This window comes from Hyla sarda, chromosome 1 (assembly GCF_029499605.1).
Source record: "Hyla sarda isolate aHylSar1 chromosome 1, aHylSar1.hap1, whole genome shotgun sequence".
Classification (NCBI taxonomy): Eukaryota; Metazoa; Chordata; class Amphibia; order Anura; family Hylidae; genus Hyla; species Hyla sarda.
The window spans coordinates 379,831,981-379,848,196 of NC_079189.1; the positions used below are offsets into that span (position 1 = coordinate 379,831,981).

At 40.2% G+C, this 16,216-nt stretch overlaps 1 protein-coding gene across 3 annotated transcripts in view; it reads right to left on the minus strand.

The window, feature by feature from the left end:
* The window catches only part of GOLM1 (golgi membrane protein 1), a 93,886-nt gene that overhangs the window by 26,277 nt on the left and 51,393 nt on the right, over positions 1-16,216 (minus strand). For 2 of the 3 annotated variants that reach the window (XM_056524477.1, XM_056524467.1), the window contains exons 5-6: positions 6,065-6,158; positions 2,974-3,112 (exon numbers count right to left, since the gene is read on the minus strand). In XM_056524477.1, coding sequence (XP_056380452.1) covers positions 2,974-3,112; positions 6,065-6,158 — 233 coding nt within the window. The remainder of the gene's footprint in view (positions 1-2,973; positions 3,113-6,064; positions 6,159-16,216) is intronic. The other variant, XM_056524482.1, reaches the window with a different exon arrangement.

Consider the following 16,216-nt stretch of genomic DNA (forward strand, 5'->3'; position numbering starts at 1 on the left):
CAAAAAAAAAAGCTGATCAGTACTACGGGACTGATCAGCTGCGGGTGGGCTTTAGCTAATGGTGGCGGACCATTCTTATAGCTAAGAGGGCCCACCACACGTTTAGCAAAAAAATAAAATAAAAAAAGGCATGCGCCCCCCAAAAATGCTGGGGGTAGACCGCATCGATCCTGTAGGGCCAGGGTCACGCAGCTAAAGGTGCTGCAGACATCTACAGTACACTGAAAAAAACAAATGAAAAAAACTGTCTAACCCCTAACTGTCCCTAACTAACCTAATGCTTTCCCTGACTGCTTTCTGTGCCAAGGGGCCACAGAAAGGGGGCACTTAACACTTTTTAGTGTATGAGGGGTGAAATGGCAGCATGGGGCTCAGTCCTGCACACCAGATCTCTAGGAAATGCTCCTGCACCCACTTCCCCACTCCCCATACTGCAGTGATTGGTGCAGTCACTACGGCCGTCCAATCACTGCTGTCCTGGAGGGTGGCAACAGTGCTGCCCCCGAGTACTGTATGGATGATGATTGGTGGTGTATATGACACCACCGATCATCATCATTATCCGGGTCATCAGGTCGCACATGACCCAGATGACCCGGAACCGCTGCAGACCGCCGGTTAGTCATTACCTCAGGATCCCCTTCTGCACACTGCAGGGATGCCTGCTTAATGATATCAACATACCCTGATCACCCTGATCTGAGGAAGGGAGGGCTCCTCCCAAAACACGTAATCCATTGCCCTTTATTAGTTTTTGTTCAATAAACGGTCCTGCTGAGGATCCTTTTACTTCACCCTGGACGTCATTGTCTGTATGCTTTAAGTCGCAGCGCCGGTATTCAAGGGTTTCTTTTCTACTCCTTCCTACTACTGTGAAGCATGGGGTGGAAACACGCTTTGGGGCAGTTTTTTGCCAAGGGACCAGGAAGACCGATACTTGTAAAGGAAAGAATGAATGGGGCCATGTATCATGAGATTTTGAGCGAAAGCCTCCTTCCATCAGCAAGTGCATTGGAGATGAAACGTGGCTGGGTCTTTCAGCATGATAATGATCCCAAACACACCGCCCGGGCAACGAAGGAGTGGCTTCGTAAGAAGCATTTCAAGGTCCTAGAGTGGCCTAGCCAGCCTCCAAATCTCCAAAGTCAGTGTTGCCCAGCAACAGCCCAAAACATCACTGCTCTAGAGGAGATATGCATTGAGGAATGGGCCAAAATACCAGCAACGGTGTGTGAAAACCTTGTTAAGACTTACAGAAAACCTTTTGACCTCTGTCATTGTGAACAAAGGGTTTATAACAAAGTATTGAGATGAACTTTTGTTATTGACCAAATACTTATTTTCCACCATAATTTGCTAATAAATTCTTTAAAAATCAGACAATGTGATTTCATGGATTTTTTTTCTCATTATGTCCCTCATAGTTGAGGTGAAAATTTTGATGAAATTTGATGAAAATTACAGGCCTCTCATCTTTTTAAGTGGGAAAACTTGAAAAATTGGTGGCTGACAACACTTTTTTGCCCCACTGTATGACCTGCATGCTTAAAGGGGTACTCCGCCCCTAGACATCTTATCCCCTATCCAAAGGATAGGGGATAAGATGTCAGATCGCCGCTACTGGGGACCCCGGGGATCGCCGCTGCAGCACCCCGCTATCAATACTGCGCAGAGCGAGAGCGCTCTGCACGTAATGACGGGCAATACAGGGGCCGGAACATCGTTACGTCACGGCTCCGCCCCTCATGACGTCACGGCCCGCCCCCGTCAATACAAGTCTATGGGAGGGGGCGTGGCGGTCACACCCCCTGCCATAGACTTGCATTAAGGGGACGGGCCGTGATGTCGTCATGAGGGGCGGAGCCATAACGTCACGCTGCTCCGGCCCCTGTATCCCCCGTCATTACGCACAGAACGAACTCGCTCTGCGCAGTAATGATGGCGGGGTGCCGCAGCGGCGATCCCCGGGGTCCCCAGTAGCGGGACCGCGGTGATCTAACATCTAACAAAGGATAGGGGATAAGATTCCAAGTGCGGAGTACCCCTTTAAGGGGTTATAGACTTTTTCCGATATTCAAGATCAATATGGTATAGATAAAAAAATATAGCATTAGGTACTATGGAGGTCACACATGCAGTTCTTTGCTCTACCAACAATAATTGCTTTTCTATGCAAACAACCCTAATTGAAATTTTAAAGACAATGTAAAAGTCTTTTTCTACACAAATATAGCGAAAAAATTTTAAATATGGAAGTTTTAGACCTTGGGAAAAATGTTTGGGCCCAATGACTCCAGAGGAATAGGGGAGCATACTAAAGGGATATAGACATTCGCCCTATAATGAAAATCAGATTGATACAGTTCAGAATTAGACATCTTAGAGGGGTTAAGTGCCAGTATTGTGAGGTTAGGAACGTGCAGTGTCCATGAGAACTGTCCAGCATGAATGGTTTGGGGCTCTTACAGTTATGTTTTTTTTTTTTATATTTTGCACTCAGGTGGATATCTTGTACTCTGGCAAATGAACTAAAGGTTCATGTTAACCTTTTCTGTAGCAGGTGGCTATACAAACTTACCACTGGGACCACCCAGCAATCTCCAGCAAGGCACCCCAGTCATCCGGTGCATGGAGCAAACTCAGCTCCATGTCGGATGAAGAGCGAACACAGCCATCATGCTGGGGTCCCAGCGGACAGACCCCTCGCGATCAGACATCTTATCCCCTATCTTTTAAAGTACCCCTTTAAGAGCAAAATAGAAACCTTCCTTATGGGGTTAAAACCTCCATAGGCAGATTACTACTCATTTTAACAGATCATGAAATATTTTCATAGATGGCTTAATAAATTACTAATTAACAGCAACTGTGAAGCAGATTTAGGCAAAGAGCCCTGGACATAGGAACAATAGTATCAGAGCTTTCTATATGTATGTACATAAGTTGAAGGTCCTGTAGAAAATTAATTCCTACCTTTACCTTTTTTAACTTTGTTGTAGTTGTGTCTTTTTCATATTCCTCATTCACAGTATTACCATCTTTTGCTCTCAACCTGCGGATCCTCTCTTCACACTGTTCATTCACCTCTGCTATCTTATTGCTGCACTGTGCCCTTTAAATAACAGAAAATCATTAGAGGTAAAAGATGCTGCAGTTCCAATAAGGAAGACACAATAAAAGAACAATGTAAAGTAGACAGAACATACGGTAGTTCTAAGGGATTGCATTAACACATGTTTTGCCCCTACACATTTATTCACTTTGTGTGTATTGGAATTAAACCAAAAAAAGGGAGGAAAAAAAGCAAATTGGACATAGTGGCCCTCATTTACTAAGAGTGGAGTGTCTGTTTGTGTTTTTGCAAATCCTTTACTTCTTTTTTTTCTGATGCTATTTACTAATCTGTCGCCTAATTTCCCTTTCTTTCTGTCGCACAAAATGTATTCTGTGCAACAGAAAAAAGTCTCTGCAAATTCTGACTACATTAGTGCTTGTACTACTACCCCCATTATGGAACAGGGTCTGTTCCATGTTTGGGGTAGTAGTAGAGGGGCTGAGGGATTGATCGCACTGGGTCTCAGTTCTGAGACCCGATCAGATCAGATGTTATTAAGCAGGGGAGCGGGCGGCATGTTCCAATCCCCTGCAATGTACAGTAAACTTTCATTTTTAAATTCCCCACCAGGAGCCCTGAATGGCCGGGACAGAGGAGCCAATCAGGGCTCCTGGCAGGGTTTTAATATAGAAGTGCTGTGGTGGGAAAAGATGTATAGAATTGCTGGGGGGGGGGGGGGGTGTATATATCTGGCCACTCCAGCGTTTCTATATATCTTTTCCCCTGCTGCAGTATATCAAACTTAGTGCCCGCTGTGCTTGAATAAATGTACTGCCCCCCCAGTGCTATTATATATCTATACTGACCCCGCTGTGTGTATATATATATATATATATATATATATATATATATATATATATACACATACACACACATATACATACATATACACATACATACACACACACACACTGACCCTCCCCCCCCCCCCCCCCAGCTGCGCATATTAATATTTTCTCCCTCCCCTGGCTGCCAATGAATGAAAACTTTTAGCAGCGGAGCGGAAGGCTCATTCATAGCAGCTGCATATCATGCTGTGGGGGTCAGACATATAGATATATGTCTGACTCTCACATCATACATATAAAAATGACGGTTCACTGCTATGAATGACAAGTAAAGAAGTGCAGGGAGGCTCGGGCTGCTGCTCCTAATAGCTTACTTGTCATTCATAGCAGTGAGTCGGCATTCTGGAGCAAATTCTGGCACAAAACCCGACAAAAAGGGTCTGGATCCTGTTAGTAAATGAGGGCCAATGTCACACCAAACTTCAAAAATGGGATGGACAAAATTATTGGCACCCTTGACTTATTTGGTTGCACACCCTTTGGAAAAAATTACTGAAATCAGTCGCTTCCTATAACCATCAATAAGCTTCTTACACCTCTCACCCGGAATGTTGGACCACTCTTCCTTTGCAAACTGCTCCAGGTCTCTCTTATTGGAAGGGCGCCTTTTCCCAACAGCAATTTTAAGATCTCTCCACAGGTGATCAATGGGATCTAGAACTCTCCAGCACTTTGTTGCCATCCATTTCTGGGGGCTTTTTGATAATGTTGTGCACTGTGGACAAAGGAAAATCTAGATCTCTGGAGATGGACTTGTAACCTTGAGATTGTTGATATTTTTCCACAATTTTGGTTCTCAATTCCTCAGACAGTTCTCTTCTCCTCTTTCTGTTGTCCATGCTTAGTGTGGCACACACACACACACAATGCAAAGACTAAGTGAACTTCTCTCTATCTGCCTTCAGGTGTGATTTTTATATTGTCTACACCTGTTACCTGCCCCAGGTGAGTTTAAATTAGCATCAAATGCTTGAAACAATTTTCACATGCTTGCCAATAATTTTGTCCAGCCCATTTTTGGAGTTTGGTGTGACATTATGTCCAATTTGCTTTTTTTCCTCCCTTTTTTGGTTTAGTTTCAAGACACGCAAAGTGAATAAACATGTGTATAGCAAAACATGTGTTACTGCAATCCTTTTCTGTGAGAAATACTTCATTTTCTAGAAAAATGTCAGGGGTGCCAACATTTACGGACATGACTGTATATGTATGTGTATTATATATTCTAGTCATTACATGTTGAGTTTATGAATGGATGCAGTAGACCCATATATTTACGCCAACTGAAATAAAACCAGGTTACTATACAGCATTGAATGCACAGTTCACTAAGCTTTTCAATATGGATAAAAAGAAGCATATACTCTTGGTTAGAAGCTAGACAATTAATTACCATGGTGATTTTTAACTTCCATTAATTGGCTTTAATCACTGCACATCTTGGATATATCTTCTTTTAGAGACTTCACAAGTCTGCATCACTGTGTATAAGAGGTCGATTTAGGGGCAATGTACTGAGCTTAATGGCATTCTATAGGGGTTTTATACTGGTGGTCTGCCCTGTGGCTTCATCACGTACAGCTCAGTATATTTAATAGCAGCTGTGCCTAGTATTACAGATTATTCTATTCATTACCATGAGACGAGAAGCAATACCAGGTAGAGCTGAAACCTTGTAAGTGATAGAGGCCACATTGCTCACATGTGTGCCGCAGCCTTCGTTCAGCTGATCCTTAGGATAGCCTATCAATATTATAATTCTGGAAAGCCCTATATTTACACAAGTCATATGTTGAAGTTTTAATCTTTTAATATTAAAGAGGACCTGTGGCTAACCCCCTAAAAATTAGATTGCATTAAAAAGCTTTGGGTGCCCTGATCACAAACCTTTTTACAGTTTCTTGCTACACTTTTCTGTTCCCAAGTTACGAGTGCTCATCTTCAGAATAAAATACTCATTTGCACCACTTTTTATATTTCCTTAGAAATGATCAGAATGGCTAAAAATTGCATAAGGCTTTTAAAAGGAGTCAGAAATATTGTTACAGAGTAGTCGCCTATAGGATGAACCACTGTTCTGAAAGTACACCAAATTACTCACAATTCATAAGACGACTTTTTGGCCTGGCTTTCTTGCAGTTCCTTAAACTCCAACTTGTAGTCTTCCAGTTTTTTCTGAACATCAGCTATTTCAGCTGTAAAAAAGGAATAGAAAGTTAAGACCCATGTTCAACAATGTTCCAATAATTCACCATTAACAGGACCCAGACAAGTAGATTTTAGATAAAGAATTATTTCAGTATATATCTTTTCCATATCCATATTCTGGCTCATTGGATCCTGGGTTTATACTACATATACACCAAACTTTGTGAACATACATCATTGGCATGGGGATTTTAGAGCTTATGTGTATTTAAAACACTGCAAAATTATATAAATTTCAAAAAAAAAAAAAAAAGTAAGTCAGTTGGCGCAGCTATAATTCATATAGCAACCTTAAAATAGTCAGTAGACAACTACATTGCATTCAAATAGGCTCAGAGCGGTATGTATATTTCAGTTGAAACAGCATTAGTAGTGCTGTAGTTCAATTTCAGGTGTTAAAAGGGGTACTCCGGTGGAAAACAATAATTTTTTTTTAAATCAACTGGTGGCAGAAAGTTAAACAGATTTGTAAATTACTTAATCCTTCCAGTACTTATCAACTGCTTTATACTACAGAGGAAGTTATTTTCTTTTATCATTTCCTTTCTGTCTGAGCACAGTGCTCTCTGCTGACACCTCTGTCCATGTCAGGAACTGTCCAGAGCAGGAGAGGGTTCCCATGGGGATTGCTCCTGCTCTGGACAGTTCCTGACATGGACAGCGTGTGGAGTTGGAGTGGCTGCGGTGTTGGAGTGTGAGTAATTACATTTGCACACAGAGCGATCACAGAGAATGTTAAACAGCCTTTTTATTTCTACTCTGCCTCTAGGGGGAGGGGTAGATTGGTCACAGGTACTTAAATCTTAGTCTGAGTCTGGGAATCAGTTGCTGAGTGTGCTCTGTTTGAGTGTTGCTTCGGATGAGAGGCATCTGAAAGAGTTGTAAAACAGGAGTTTGAAAGCAGGAGTTTGAGATCGCTGTGAGTGTTCCTTTCCTTACACTGTGGGGACTATAAACTCTCAAGGTCTACTGAGAATTTAATTGTAATATTTATGGTCTGTTTTTGTCTTTTAATCTGGGAAATCCCCATAACTAGATGGCTTCCATGTTGGAAAATTCAGTCCGGTGTACATCTTGCGCGATGTATGCAAACCTTGAGCAGCAGTTTGAGGGTGCATATTCTTGTGAGAGATGTGTGGGGAGTTGTTCATTTGGAAGCCCAGATCCTGGATCTAGAGGAGCAACTGGCAACACAGACACATTGACAACTTGGAGAGGAGCCTACTGCTCACTGAACAAGTACTCTCTGGGGTAGAGGTGGGGGAGGATAGTGGGACGGAGGTGCAGTCAGGCAGCTAGCTGGGTTACAGTTAGCAAACAGGGTAGAGGGAAAAGTGTCAGGGAGGCTAGTCCTGATCTGGCACACCCCAACTAGTTTGCTCGGTTGGCAGATGAGGGGGATGCCATTTCAGAGCTAGCAGTACTGAAGCAAGATACTGCCTCTGACCGCCAGGGGGGGTGTCTGCTCCAGTAAGGAGTAGTGCAGGGCAGGCCAGGCAGGTGCTGGTAGACGGGGACTCTATTATTAGGGGGACAGACAGGGCGATGCCACAAAGACAAGGATCACCGAACAGTGTGTTGTCTACCTAGCGCTCGAGTTCGGCACATCGTGGATCAGGTTGACAGGTTGCTGGGTGGGGCTGGTGAAGACCCAGCGGTCATGGTACATATCGGCACCAATGATAAAGTAAGAGGTAGGTGGAGTGTCCTTAAAAATGATTTCAGGGACTTAGGCCGCAAGCTTAAGGCAAAGACCTCCCAGGTAATATTTTCTGTTCATTTTTCTGTTCATATTTTGGTTCATGGAGAACTGGGCCAACTTCTCTGTCAGATACCGGCTCTACCGTAGGGACGGGCTGCACCTCAATGGGAAGGGTGCAGCTCTGTTTGGTGAGAAGATGGCTGTTTAAACTAGGGACTGGGGGGAGGGAACCTACAACAGAGGGGAAAGATAGTGTAGATAGAGAGGGGGGACTTATTAATGCACCTGGGAGTGGAGCGGAGGGAGGAGCTAAAAAAATAAAAAAAAATAAAAAAAAAACATACACCATTGAATTGCATGTTGACTAATGCCAGAAGTCTGACCAATAAAACTGACGAACTGGAGTTGATAAAGGAGAATTATGACATAGTGGGTATAACAGAGACTTGGTTGGACGATAGCTATGACTGGGCGGTCAACATACAGGGTTATAGTCTATTCAGGGAGGATCGGACAAAAAGGGGGAGGAGTTTGTCTCAATGTGAAAGAGTCTGAAGGCCGCACTGCGGGAGGATATACGGGAGGGAAACAATGTGGAGTCATTATGGATAGAAATATATGGAGATAAAAATAAAAAAAATTCTGATAGGGGTTTGCTATAAGCCACCAGATATAATGGATAATAATGGGGGACTTTAACTATCCTGATATAAACTGGGAGACTGAGACCTGTGAATCTCATAAAGGAAACAGGTTTCTGACTATAGCTAAAGACAATTATCTGTCCCAAATGGTGCGAGGCCCAACCAGAGGGGGCGACCTACTAGACATAATATTAACCAACAGACCTGACAGAGTAACTAATGTGCAGGTAGAAGGACACCTAGGAAGTAGTGATCATAATATAATACATTATAACTTGTTCTGCAATAAGGGAACCTCGGGAGGGACCACAAAACCAATAAACTTTAGGAAGGCAAAGTTTGATCAACTCAGAGAAGCCCTTAACAAAATAAAATTGGATAATGTCCTCAAAAACAAGAATAATGACACTAAATGGGAGACTTTTAGGAATATTTTAAATTCTCACTATAAGAGGTATAACCTTATAAAAAGGGTCAGGAATAAAAGAAAACCAATGTGAATGAATAAAAATGTTAAGGGGGCAATAAATGACAAAAATAAAGCATTATTTAAACTACTAAAATAGGACGGCAGTGAAGAAGCATTAAAAAGCTAGAGAGAAAAATGTAAATGATGTTAAAAACAGATAAAAGCTGCAAAAATAGAGACAGAAAGACTCCTTGCCAAAGAGAGTAAAACTAACCCCAAAATGTTATTTTACTATATAAACAGCATAAAAAGTAAAAAATCAAAGTGTAGGCCCTTTAAAAAATAATGAGGAAATTATAGACAGGGATCAGGAAAAAGCAAATCTATTAAACAGATTCTTCTCCACTGTATTCCCCAAGGAAAATGAAATGCCAGGTGAAATACAGCGATATAAGGTAAACTCCCCAGTACAGGTCACCTGTCTAACCCAGGAAGAAGTACAGTGCCGCCTAAAAAAAAAAAATCAAAATAAACAAATCACCAGGTCCAGTTTTCATTCACCCCCGTGTTCTAAAGGAATTAAGTAATGTAATATACAGACCTTTATTTTTAATATTCAAGGACTCTATAGTGACAGGGTCTGTTCCCCAGGACTGGCGCATGGCAAATGTGGTGCCAATATTTTGAATTAAAGACCTGTTATTTTAACCACCGTTGTATGTAAATTGTTTGAGGGTTTTCTAATTGATGCTATTTTGGAGTATCTTGATAAAAATAAGTGCTTGACTCCATATCAGCATGGGATTATGAGGGATTGGTCCTGTCAAACTAACCTGATCAGTTTTTAGGAGGAGGTGAGCTCCAGACTGGACCAGGGGGAAATCACTGAATGTCGTATATCTGAATTTTTCCAAAGCATTTGATATGGTGCCACATAAAAGATTGGTACATAAAATGAGAAGGATTGGGCTGGGGAAGAATGTGTATAGGTAGGTAAGTAACTGGCTCAGTGATAGGAAACAGAGGGTGGTTATTAATGGTACTTATTCTGATTGGGTGACTGTTACTAGTGGGGTACCACAGGGGTCAGTCTTGGGTTATGTTCTATTTAATATATTTATTAATGACCTTGTAGAGGGGTTGAATAGTAAAGTAGCAATCTTTGCAGAGGATACTAAACTCTGTAAAGTGGTCAACACAATAGAAGACAGTGCACTGTTAGGCTGGATTCACAACACGTTTGTGCAATACAGTTCGCGTATCAGGTTTTTGAGAAACAAGATTCCTCAAAACCTGACTAAACTGTATGAAAAAGTTTGTACAAAATTTGAATCTGTATACGGTTTGAAAAATGATGTCCGGTTGCATCCTTTTTTTTGAGAAAAAAAAACGTATACGTTTTTTACTTTTCATTCCATTATGAATAATGTTTCACTTATTTGATTGAAATTCCAAGAAAAAAAAACTGTGCAAAGTTGAAAACCGGATGGAACCTTACGCACATACGGTTCTGTACGGTTCCCATAGACTCCCATGTTAAAAAAAGAATGTATATGTTTCAATACGGTTTTTCACCCGGACCAAAAACCATGGTAGGCTACGATTTTGTATACGGGAAAAAAAAAACTGACAAAACCGTACAGGATGCAAAACGGACACAACCTGATGCATATTTTGGCATTTGGTTTTCAATGGAGAGTCAAAGCATACGGTTTTCAATACAGTTCTGTACGGTTTTTGAATTGAAAACGTATACGGGAACTGTATTGCAAAAATGTGGTGTGAACCCAGCCTTACAAATGGATCTGGATAGGTTGGAGGTTTGGGCTGGGAAGTGGCACATGAGGTTCAACACTGATAAATGTAAGGTAATGCACATGGGGAGGAAAAATCTGGGCTGGGATTATGTATTAAATAGGAGAACACTTGGGACGACTGACCTGGAAAAGGACTTAGGGGGTCTTAGTTAATAGTAAATTTAGCTGTAGTGATCAGTGTCGGACAGTTGCGGCCAAGGCAAATAAAATAATGGGGTGTATCAATAGGGGTATAGACACCCACGACAAGGAAATCATTCTTCTGCTGTACAAATCACTAGTCAGAACACACATGGAATACGGTGTAGAGTACTGGGCACCAGTGTACAAGAAAGATATAGTGGAGCTGGAAAGGGTTCAAAGATGAGCAACCAGAGTAATACGGGGAATGGGCGGACTACAGTACCCAGAAAGATGATCAGAATTGGTGTTATTAGTTTAGAAAAAAGAAGGCATAGGGGGGACCTAATTACTATGTATAAATATATCAGGGGACCATACAGAGATCTCTCCCATGATCTATTTATACCCAGGACAGAATCTATAACAAGGGGGCAGCCTTTACGTCTAGAGGAAAGAAGATTTCTACACCAGCACAGACAGGGTTCTTTACTGTAAAAGCAGTGAGACTGTGGAACTCTATTCCTTAGGAGGTGGTCATGGTGAACTGGGTAAAAAAAAAAAAAAAAAGTTCAAAAGGGGTTTGGATACATTTTGGGAGAGTAATAACATCGCTGGTTATGTATACTAGATTTACAGCGACAGAACGTTGATCCAGGGATTTATTCTGATGCCATATTTGGAGTCGGGAAGGAATTTTTACCACTAGTATGAGTTTTTTTTGCCTTCCACTGGATCAAATCAGTAGGGACTCCTTACGTATATAGGTTGAACTTTGTGTACTCTGGTCTTTTTTCAACCTTATGAACTATGTTACTATGTAGGTTACAGTGGTATCAGCAGAAAGCACTGTGGGCAGACAGAAAAGAAATTAAAGAAAATAACTTCCTGTGAAGCATACATCAGTTTTTCACCCTAGTACCCGTTTAAGGGGTAACAATTCCTAAACCCCTTTAACCCATTAAGGATGCAGGGTTTTTCACACTTTCGTTTTTTCCTCATCACCTTCTAAAAATCATTAATTGTGTGTTTAATTTTCTTTCTTTTTTTTTCCTTTTGTGTGTGTTTGCTTCCTCACTCCATAAAACTCCATTTATAGAGGTGGTGCATGGAAATCTTCCGATTGAGAACATTTTCATGTGGATGGTTGAGTAAACTCATGAAGGTTGTATAAAGCACAGTCTCTAAATTGAATATTTGAGTAAAAAAAAAGTGATCGCTTCTCCCTGAGCTTGTTGATCCTGGGGATAGGTAATAAACATAACAGTAGATCACGAAAAAATCAGGAAGGATGGTGCCATAAGAGGGAATCATCTCTTTTTGGCAAGATCATATAATTTATGATATATACCGTATTTTAAAAATGCTAAATTGCTAAAATAGCTGGACGGAAGGAAAAGTGAAAGGAGAAACTGTGGAAGTTAAGGAGGAGAAAAGGGGGTGTCTTTCGAAGAGTGTGGTATTTTGGTACCCCCTTCTTCCTCTCCTTTATTTTCATTGCTTTCTATATATATCTTTTTTTATAATAATCATTTAATTAAGTAAATTATTTTTGTCTATTTATCAGTTTTCTTCGTTTTTTACATTTTTTTTCTTTTCAATATGGGGAGGTGAAACTTTAATGCAAAAAAAGTAACCAAAAAAGGGGATAATATAATTAGTTTGTAGTGTTTTATGGGTGATATAAGGTCGGACGGAGCACTAAGCCTAAAATTGAGGATTGTAAAGGGGGGGGGGGGGGGTAAGGGTGCTGGGGGATTTATGTGTGTGATACGAGATGTTTATATGCTAAAAAAAAATAATAATAATAATTCATAGAGCTAATACAAACACACACACATATATTATATATATATATATATATATATATATATATATATATATATATATATATATATATATATATATATATATATATATATATATACATACCTGGAGGGCCAGATGTTCCAGAACTACAACTCCCAGCATGCCTGGATTGTCTGGGCATGCCGAGAGTTGTAGTTTTGCAACATCTGGAGAAACAAAAATAACTAAATTATTTGTGGGGTGAAATAAAATTAAAAAAAAAAACACCATTTTGCTACTTTTTAGGGCTTCTGTTTCTAAGCAGTGCACTTTTCGGTAAAATTACACCTTAAAGAGTACCTGTAAATATAATATAGTTAATATAGTGATCCTTGTGTAATTAGCAGACACTTTCGCATTCACTTGCTTTTAAAATTATCAATATACAGTCATGGCCATAAATGTTGGCACTCCTGAAAATTTTCAAGAAAATGAAGTATTTCTCACAGAAAAGGATTGCAGTAACATGTTATGCTGTACACATGTTTATTCCCTTTGTGTGTACTGGAACTAAACCAAAAAAGGGAGGGGGAAAAAAAAGCTAATTGGACATAATGTCACACCAATCTCCAAAAATGGGCTGGCCAAAATTACTGGCACCCTTAAATTAATATTTGGTTGCACACCCTTTGGGGGAAAAAATGAAATCAGTCACTCCTATAACCATTAATAAGCTTCTTACACCTCTCAGCCGGAATGTTGGACCACTCTTCCTTTGCAAACTGCTCCAGGTCTCTCATTAGAAGGGCAACAGAAATTTTAAGATCTCTCTATAGGTACTCAATGGGATTTAGATCTTGACTCATTGCTGACCCCTTCAGAACTCTCCAGCGCTTTGTTGCCATCTATTTCTGGGTGCTTTTTGACATATGTTTGGGGTCATTGTCCTGCTGGAAGACCCAAGATCGGACACTAGGCTGTACAGTGCAACACAAAATCCATTGGTAATCTTTAGATTTCATAATAACTTGCACACATTCAAGGCACCCCAGTGCCAGAGGCAGCAAACAACCTCAAAACATCATTCAACCTCCACCATATTTCACTGTGGGTACTGTGTTCTTTTCTTTGTAGGCCTCATTCCATTTTCGGTAAACAGTAGAATGATGTGCTTTACCAAAAAGCTCTATCTTGGGTCTTATTTGTCCACAAGACGTTTTCCCCAGAATGATTTTGGTATACTCAAGTTCATTTTGGCAAAATGTAGTCTTGCTTTTTTATGCCTCTGTGTCAGCAGTGGGGTCCTCCTGGGTCTCCTGCCATAGCGTTTCATTTCATTTAAATGTTGACGGATAGTTTGCGCTGACACTGATGCTCTCTGAGCCTGCAGGACAGCTTGAAAATCTTTGGAACTTGTTTGGGGCTGCTTATCCAGCATCCGGACTATCCTGCGTTGACACCTTTCATCAATTTTTCTCTTCCATCCACGCCCAGGGAGATTAGCTACAGTACCATGGGTTGCAAACTTCTTGATAATGTTGCACACTGTGGACAAAGGCAAATCTAGATCTCTGGAGATGGACTTGTAACCATGAGATTGTTGATATTTTCCCACAATTTTGGTTCTTAAGTCCTCAGACAGTTCTCTTCTCCTCTTTCTGTTGTCCATGCTTAGTGTGGCACACACAGTCTTTGCATTGTGTGTCTAAGTGAACTTCTCTCCTTTTATCTGCTTCCAGGTGTGATTTTTATATTGCCCACACCTGTTACTTACCCCAGGTGAGTTTAACCCCTTTTTTCCTCCTCGCCTTCAAAAAATCATAACTCTTATATTTTCATCCACAGACTAGTATGAGGGCTTGTTTTTCGCACGAACAGTTGTCCGTTGTAATGCCATCACTCACTTTACCATAAAGTGTATGGTGCAACCAAAAAAATACTATTTGTGTGGGGAAATTAAAAAGAAAACCGCAATTTTGCAAATTTTGGAAGGTTTCGTTTTCACGCCGTACAATTTATGGTAAAAATGACACGTGTTCTTTATTCTTTGGGGCAATAATTTAATATTAAAACGATACCCATGATAACACACTTTTCTATTACTGTTGCGCTTAAAAAAAAAAAAAATCGCAAACTGTTTAACCAAATTAATACGTTTAAAATCCCCCTATTTTGAAGACCTATAACTTTCTTTTTTCCGTATAAGCGGCGGTATGAGGGCCCATTTTTTTGCGCCGTAATCTGTACTTTTTATTGATACCATATTTGCTCATATAAAAGTTTTAATACATTTTTTTATAATTTTTTTGGGAATAAAATTGGTTATAAAAAAGCAGCTATTTTGGACTTTTTTACATTCACGCCGTTCACTGTACGCCATCATTAACATTTTATTTTAATAGTTGTGATATTTACGCACGCGACGATACCAAATATGTATATAAAATATTTATATATTTTTTTATTTTTTACACTTTTTGGGGGTGAAATTGGGAAAATGGGACAATTTACATTTTTATTGGAAGAGGGGGCTTTTTACATTTTTTTGTTACTTTAATAGTCCCCATAGGTGACTATTTATAGCAATCATTCGATTGCTAATACTTTTCAGTGCTATGCATACGACATGGGGGTCTGCTGTGCTGGGGGAGAGAATCCTGGAAGGGGTGGCTAAGTATTTAAACTAGGTGAGTGGGGGGGAGGATAATAAAGCAAAGAAAGCAGACAGTGGGATGGATAGGTTGGAGAGGGGTCAGGACATAATGGTGGGTGGAGAGGAGTCCTGTGGGGGGAGGTTAAGAGCAGTGGATAAGGAGATTCATGCGTTACAAACCAGCTGTAAAAATAAATGTAGCCCGAAAAATTGTAATCCCAATAATTCAAAAAATTCCATTAGCCCCAATAACTCAATAACTACAATAAGCCCCATTAACTCAAAAAATACCGTTAGCCCCAATAACTTAAATAATAACGTTAGACCCAATAACTCAAAAAATACCATTAGCCCCAATAACTTAAATTTTCAATTAGCCCTTATAACTCAAAAAATAACATTAACCCCAATAACTTAAATAATAACGTTAGACCCAATAACTCAAAAAATACCATTAGCCCCAATAACTTAAATTTTCAATTAGCCCTTATAACTCAAAAAATAACATTAACCCCAATAACTTAAATAATAACGTTAGACCCAATAACTCAAAAAATACCATTAGCCCCAATAACTTAAACAGTACAATTAGCCCTTATAACTCAAATAATAACATTAACCCCAATAACTCTGAAAATCCCATTAGTGAGACTATATGTGTAAAACTTAATGGAAATGTAAAGTTTATGTTCACAAATGCCAGAAGCATAGCAAATAAAATTGGGGAGCTTGAGGCCTTGATACTGGAGGAACATATTGATATAGTTGGGGGTCACAGACATGGCTGGACTCCTCGCATGACTGGGCTGTCAATCTGCAGGGGTTTACATTGTTTCGCAAGGATAGAATGAACAGAAAAGGTGGTGGAGTCTGTCTGTATGTAAGAAGTGGTATGAAAGTCAGTGTGAACGA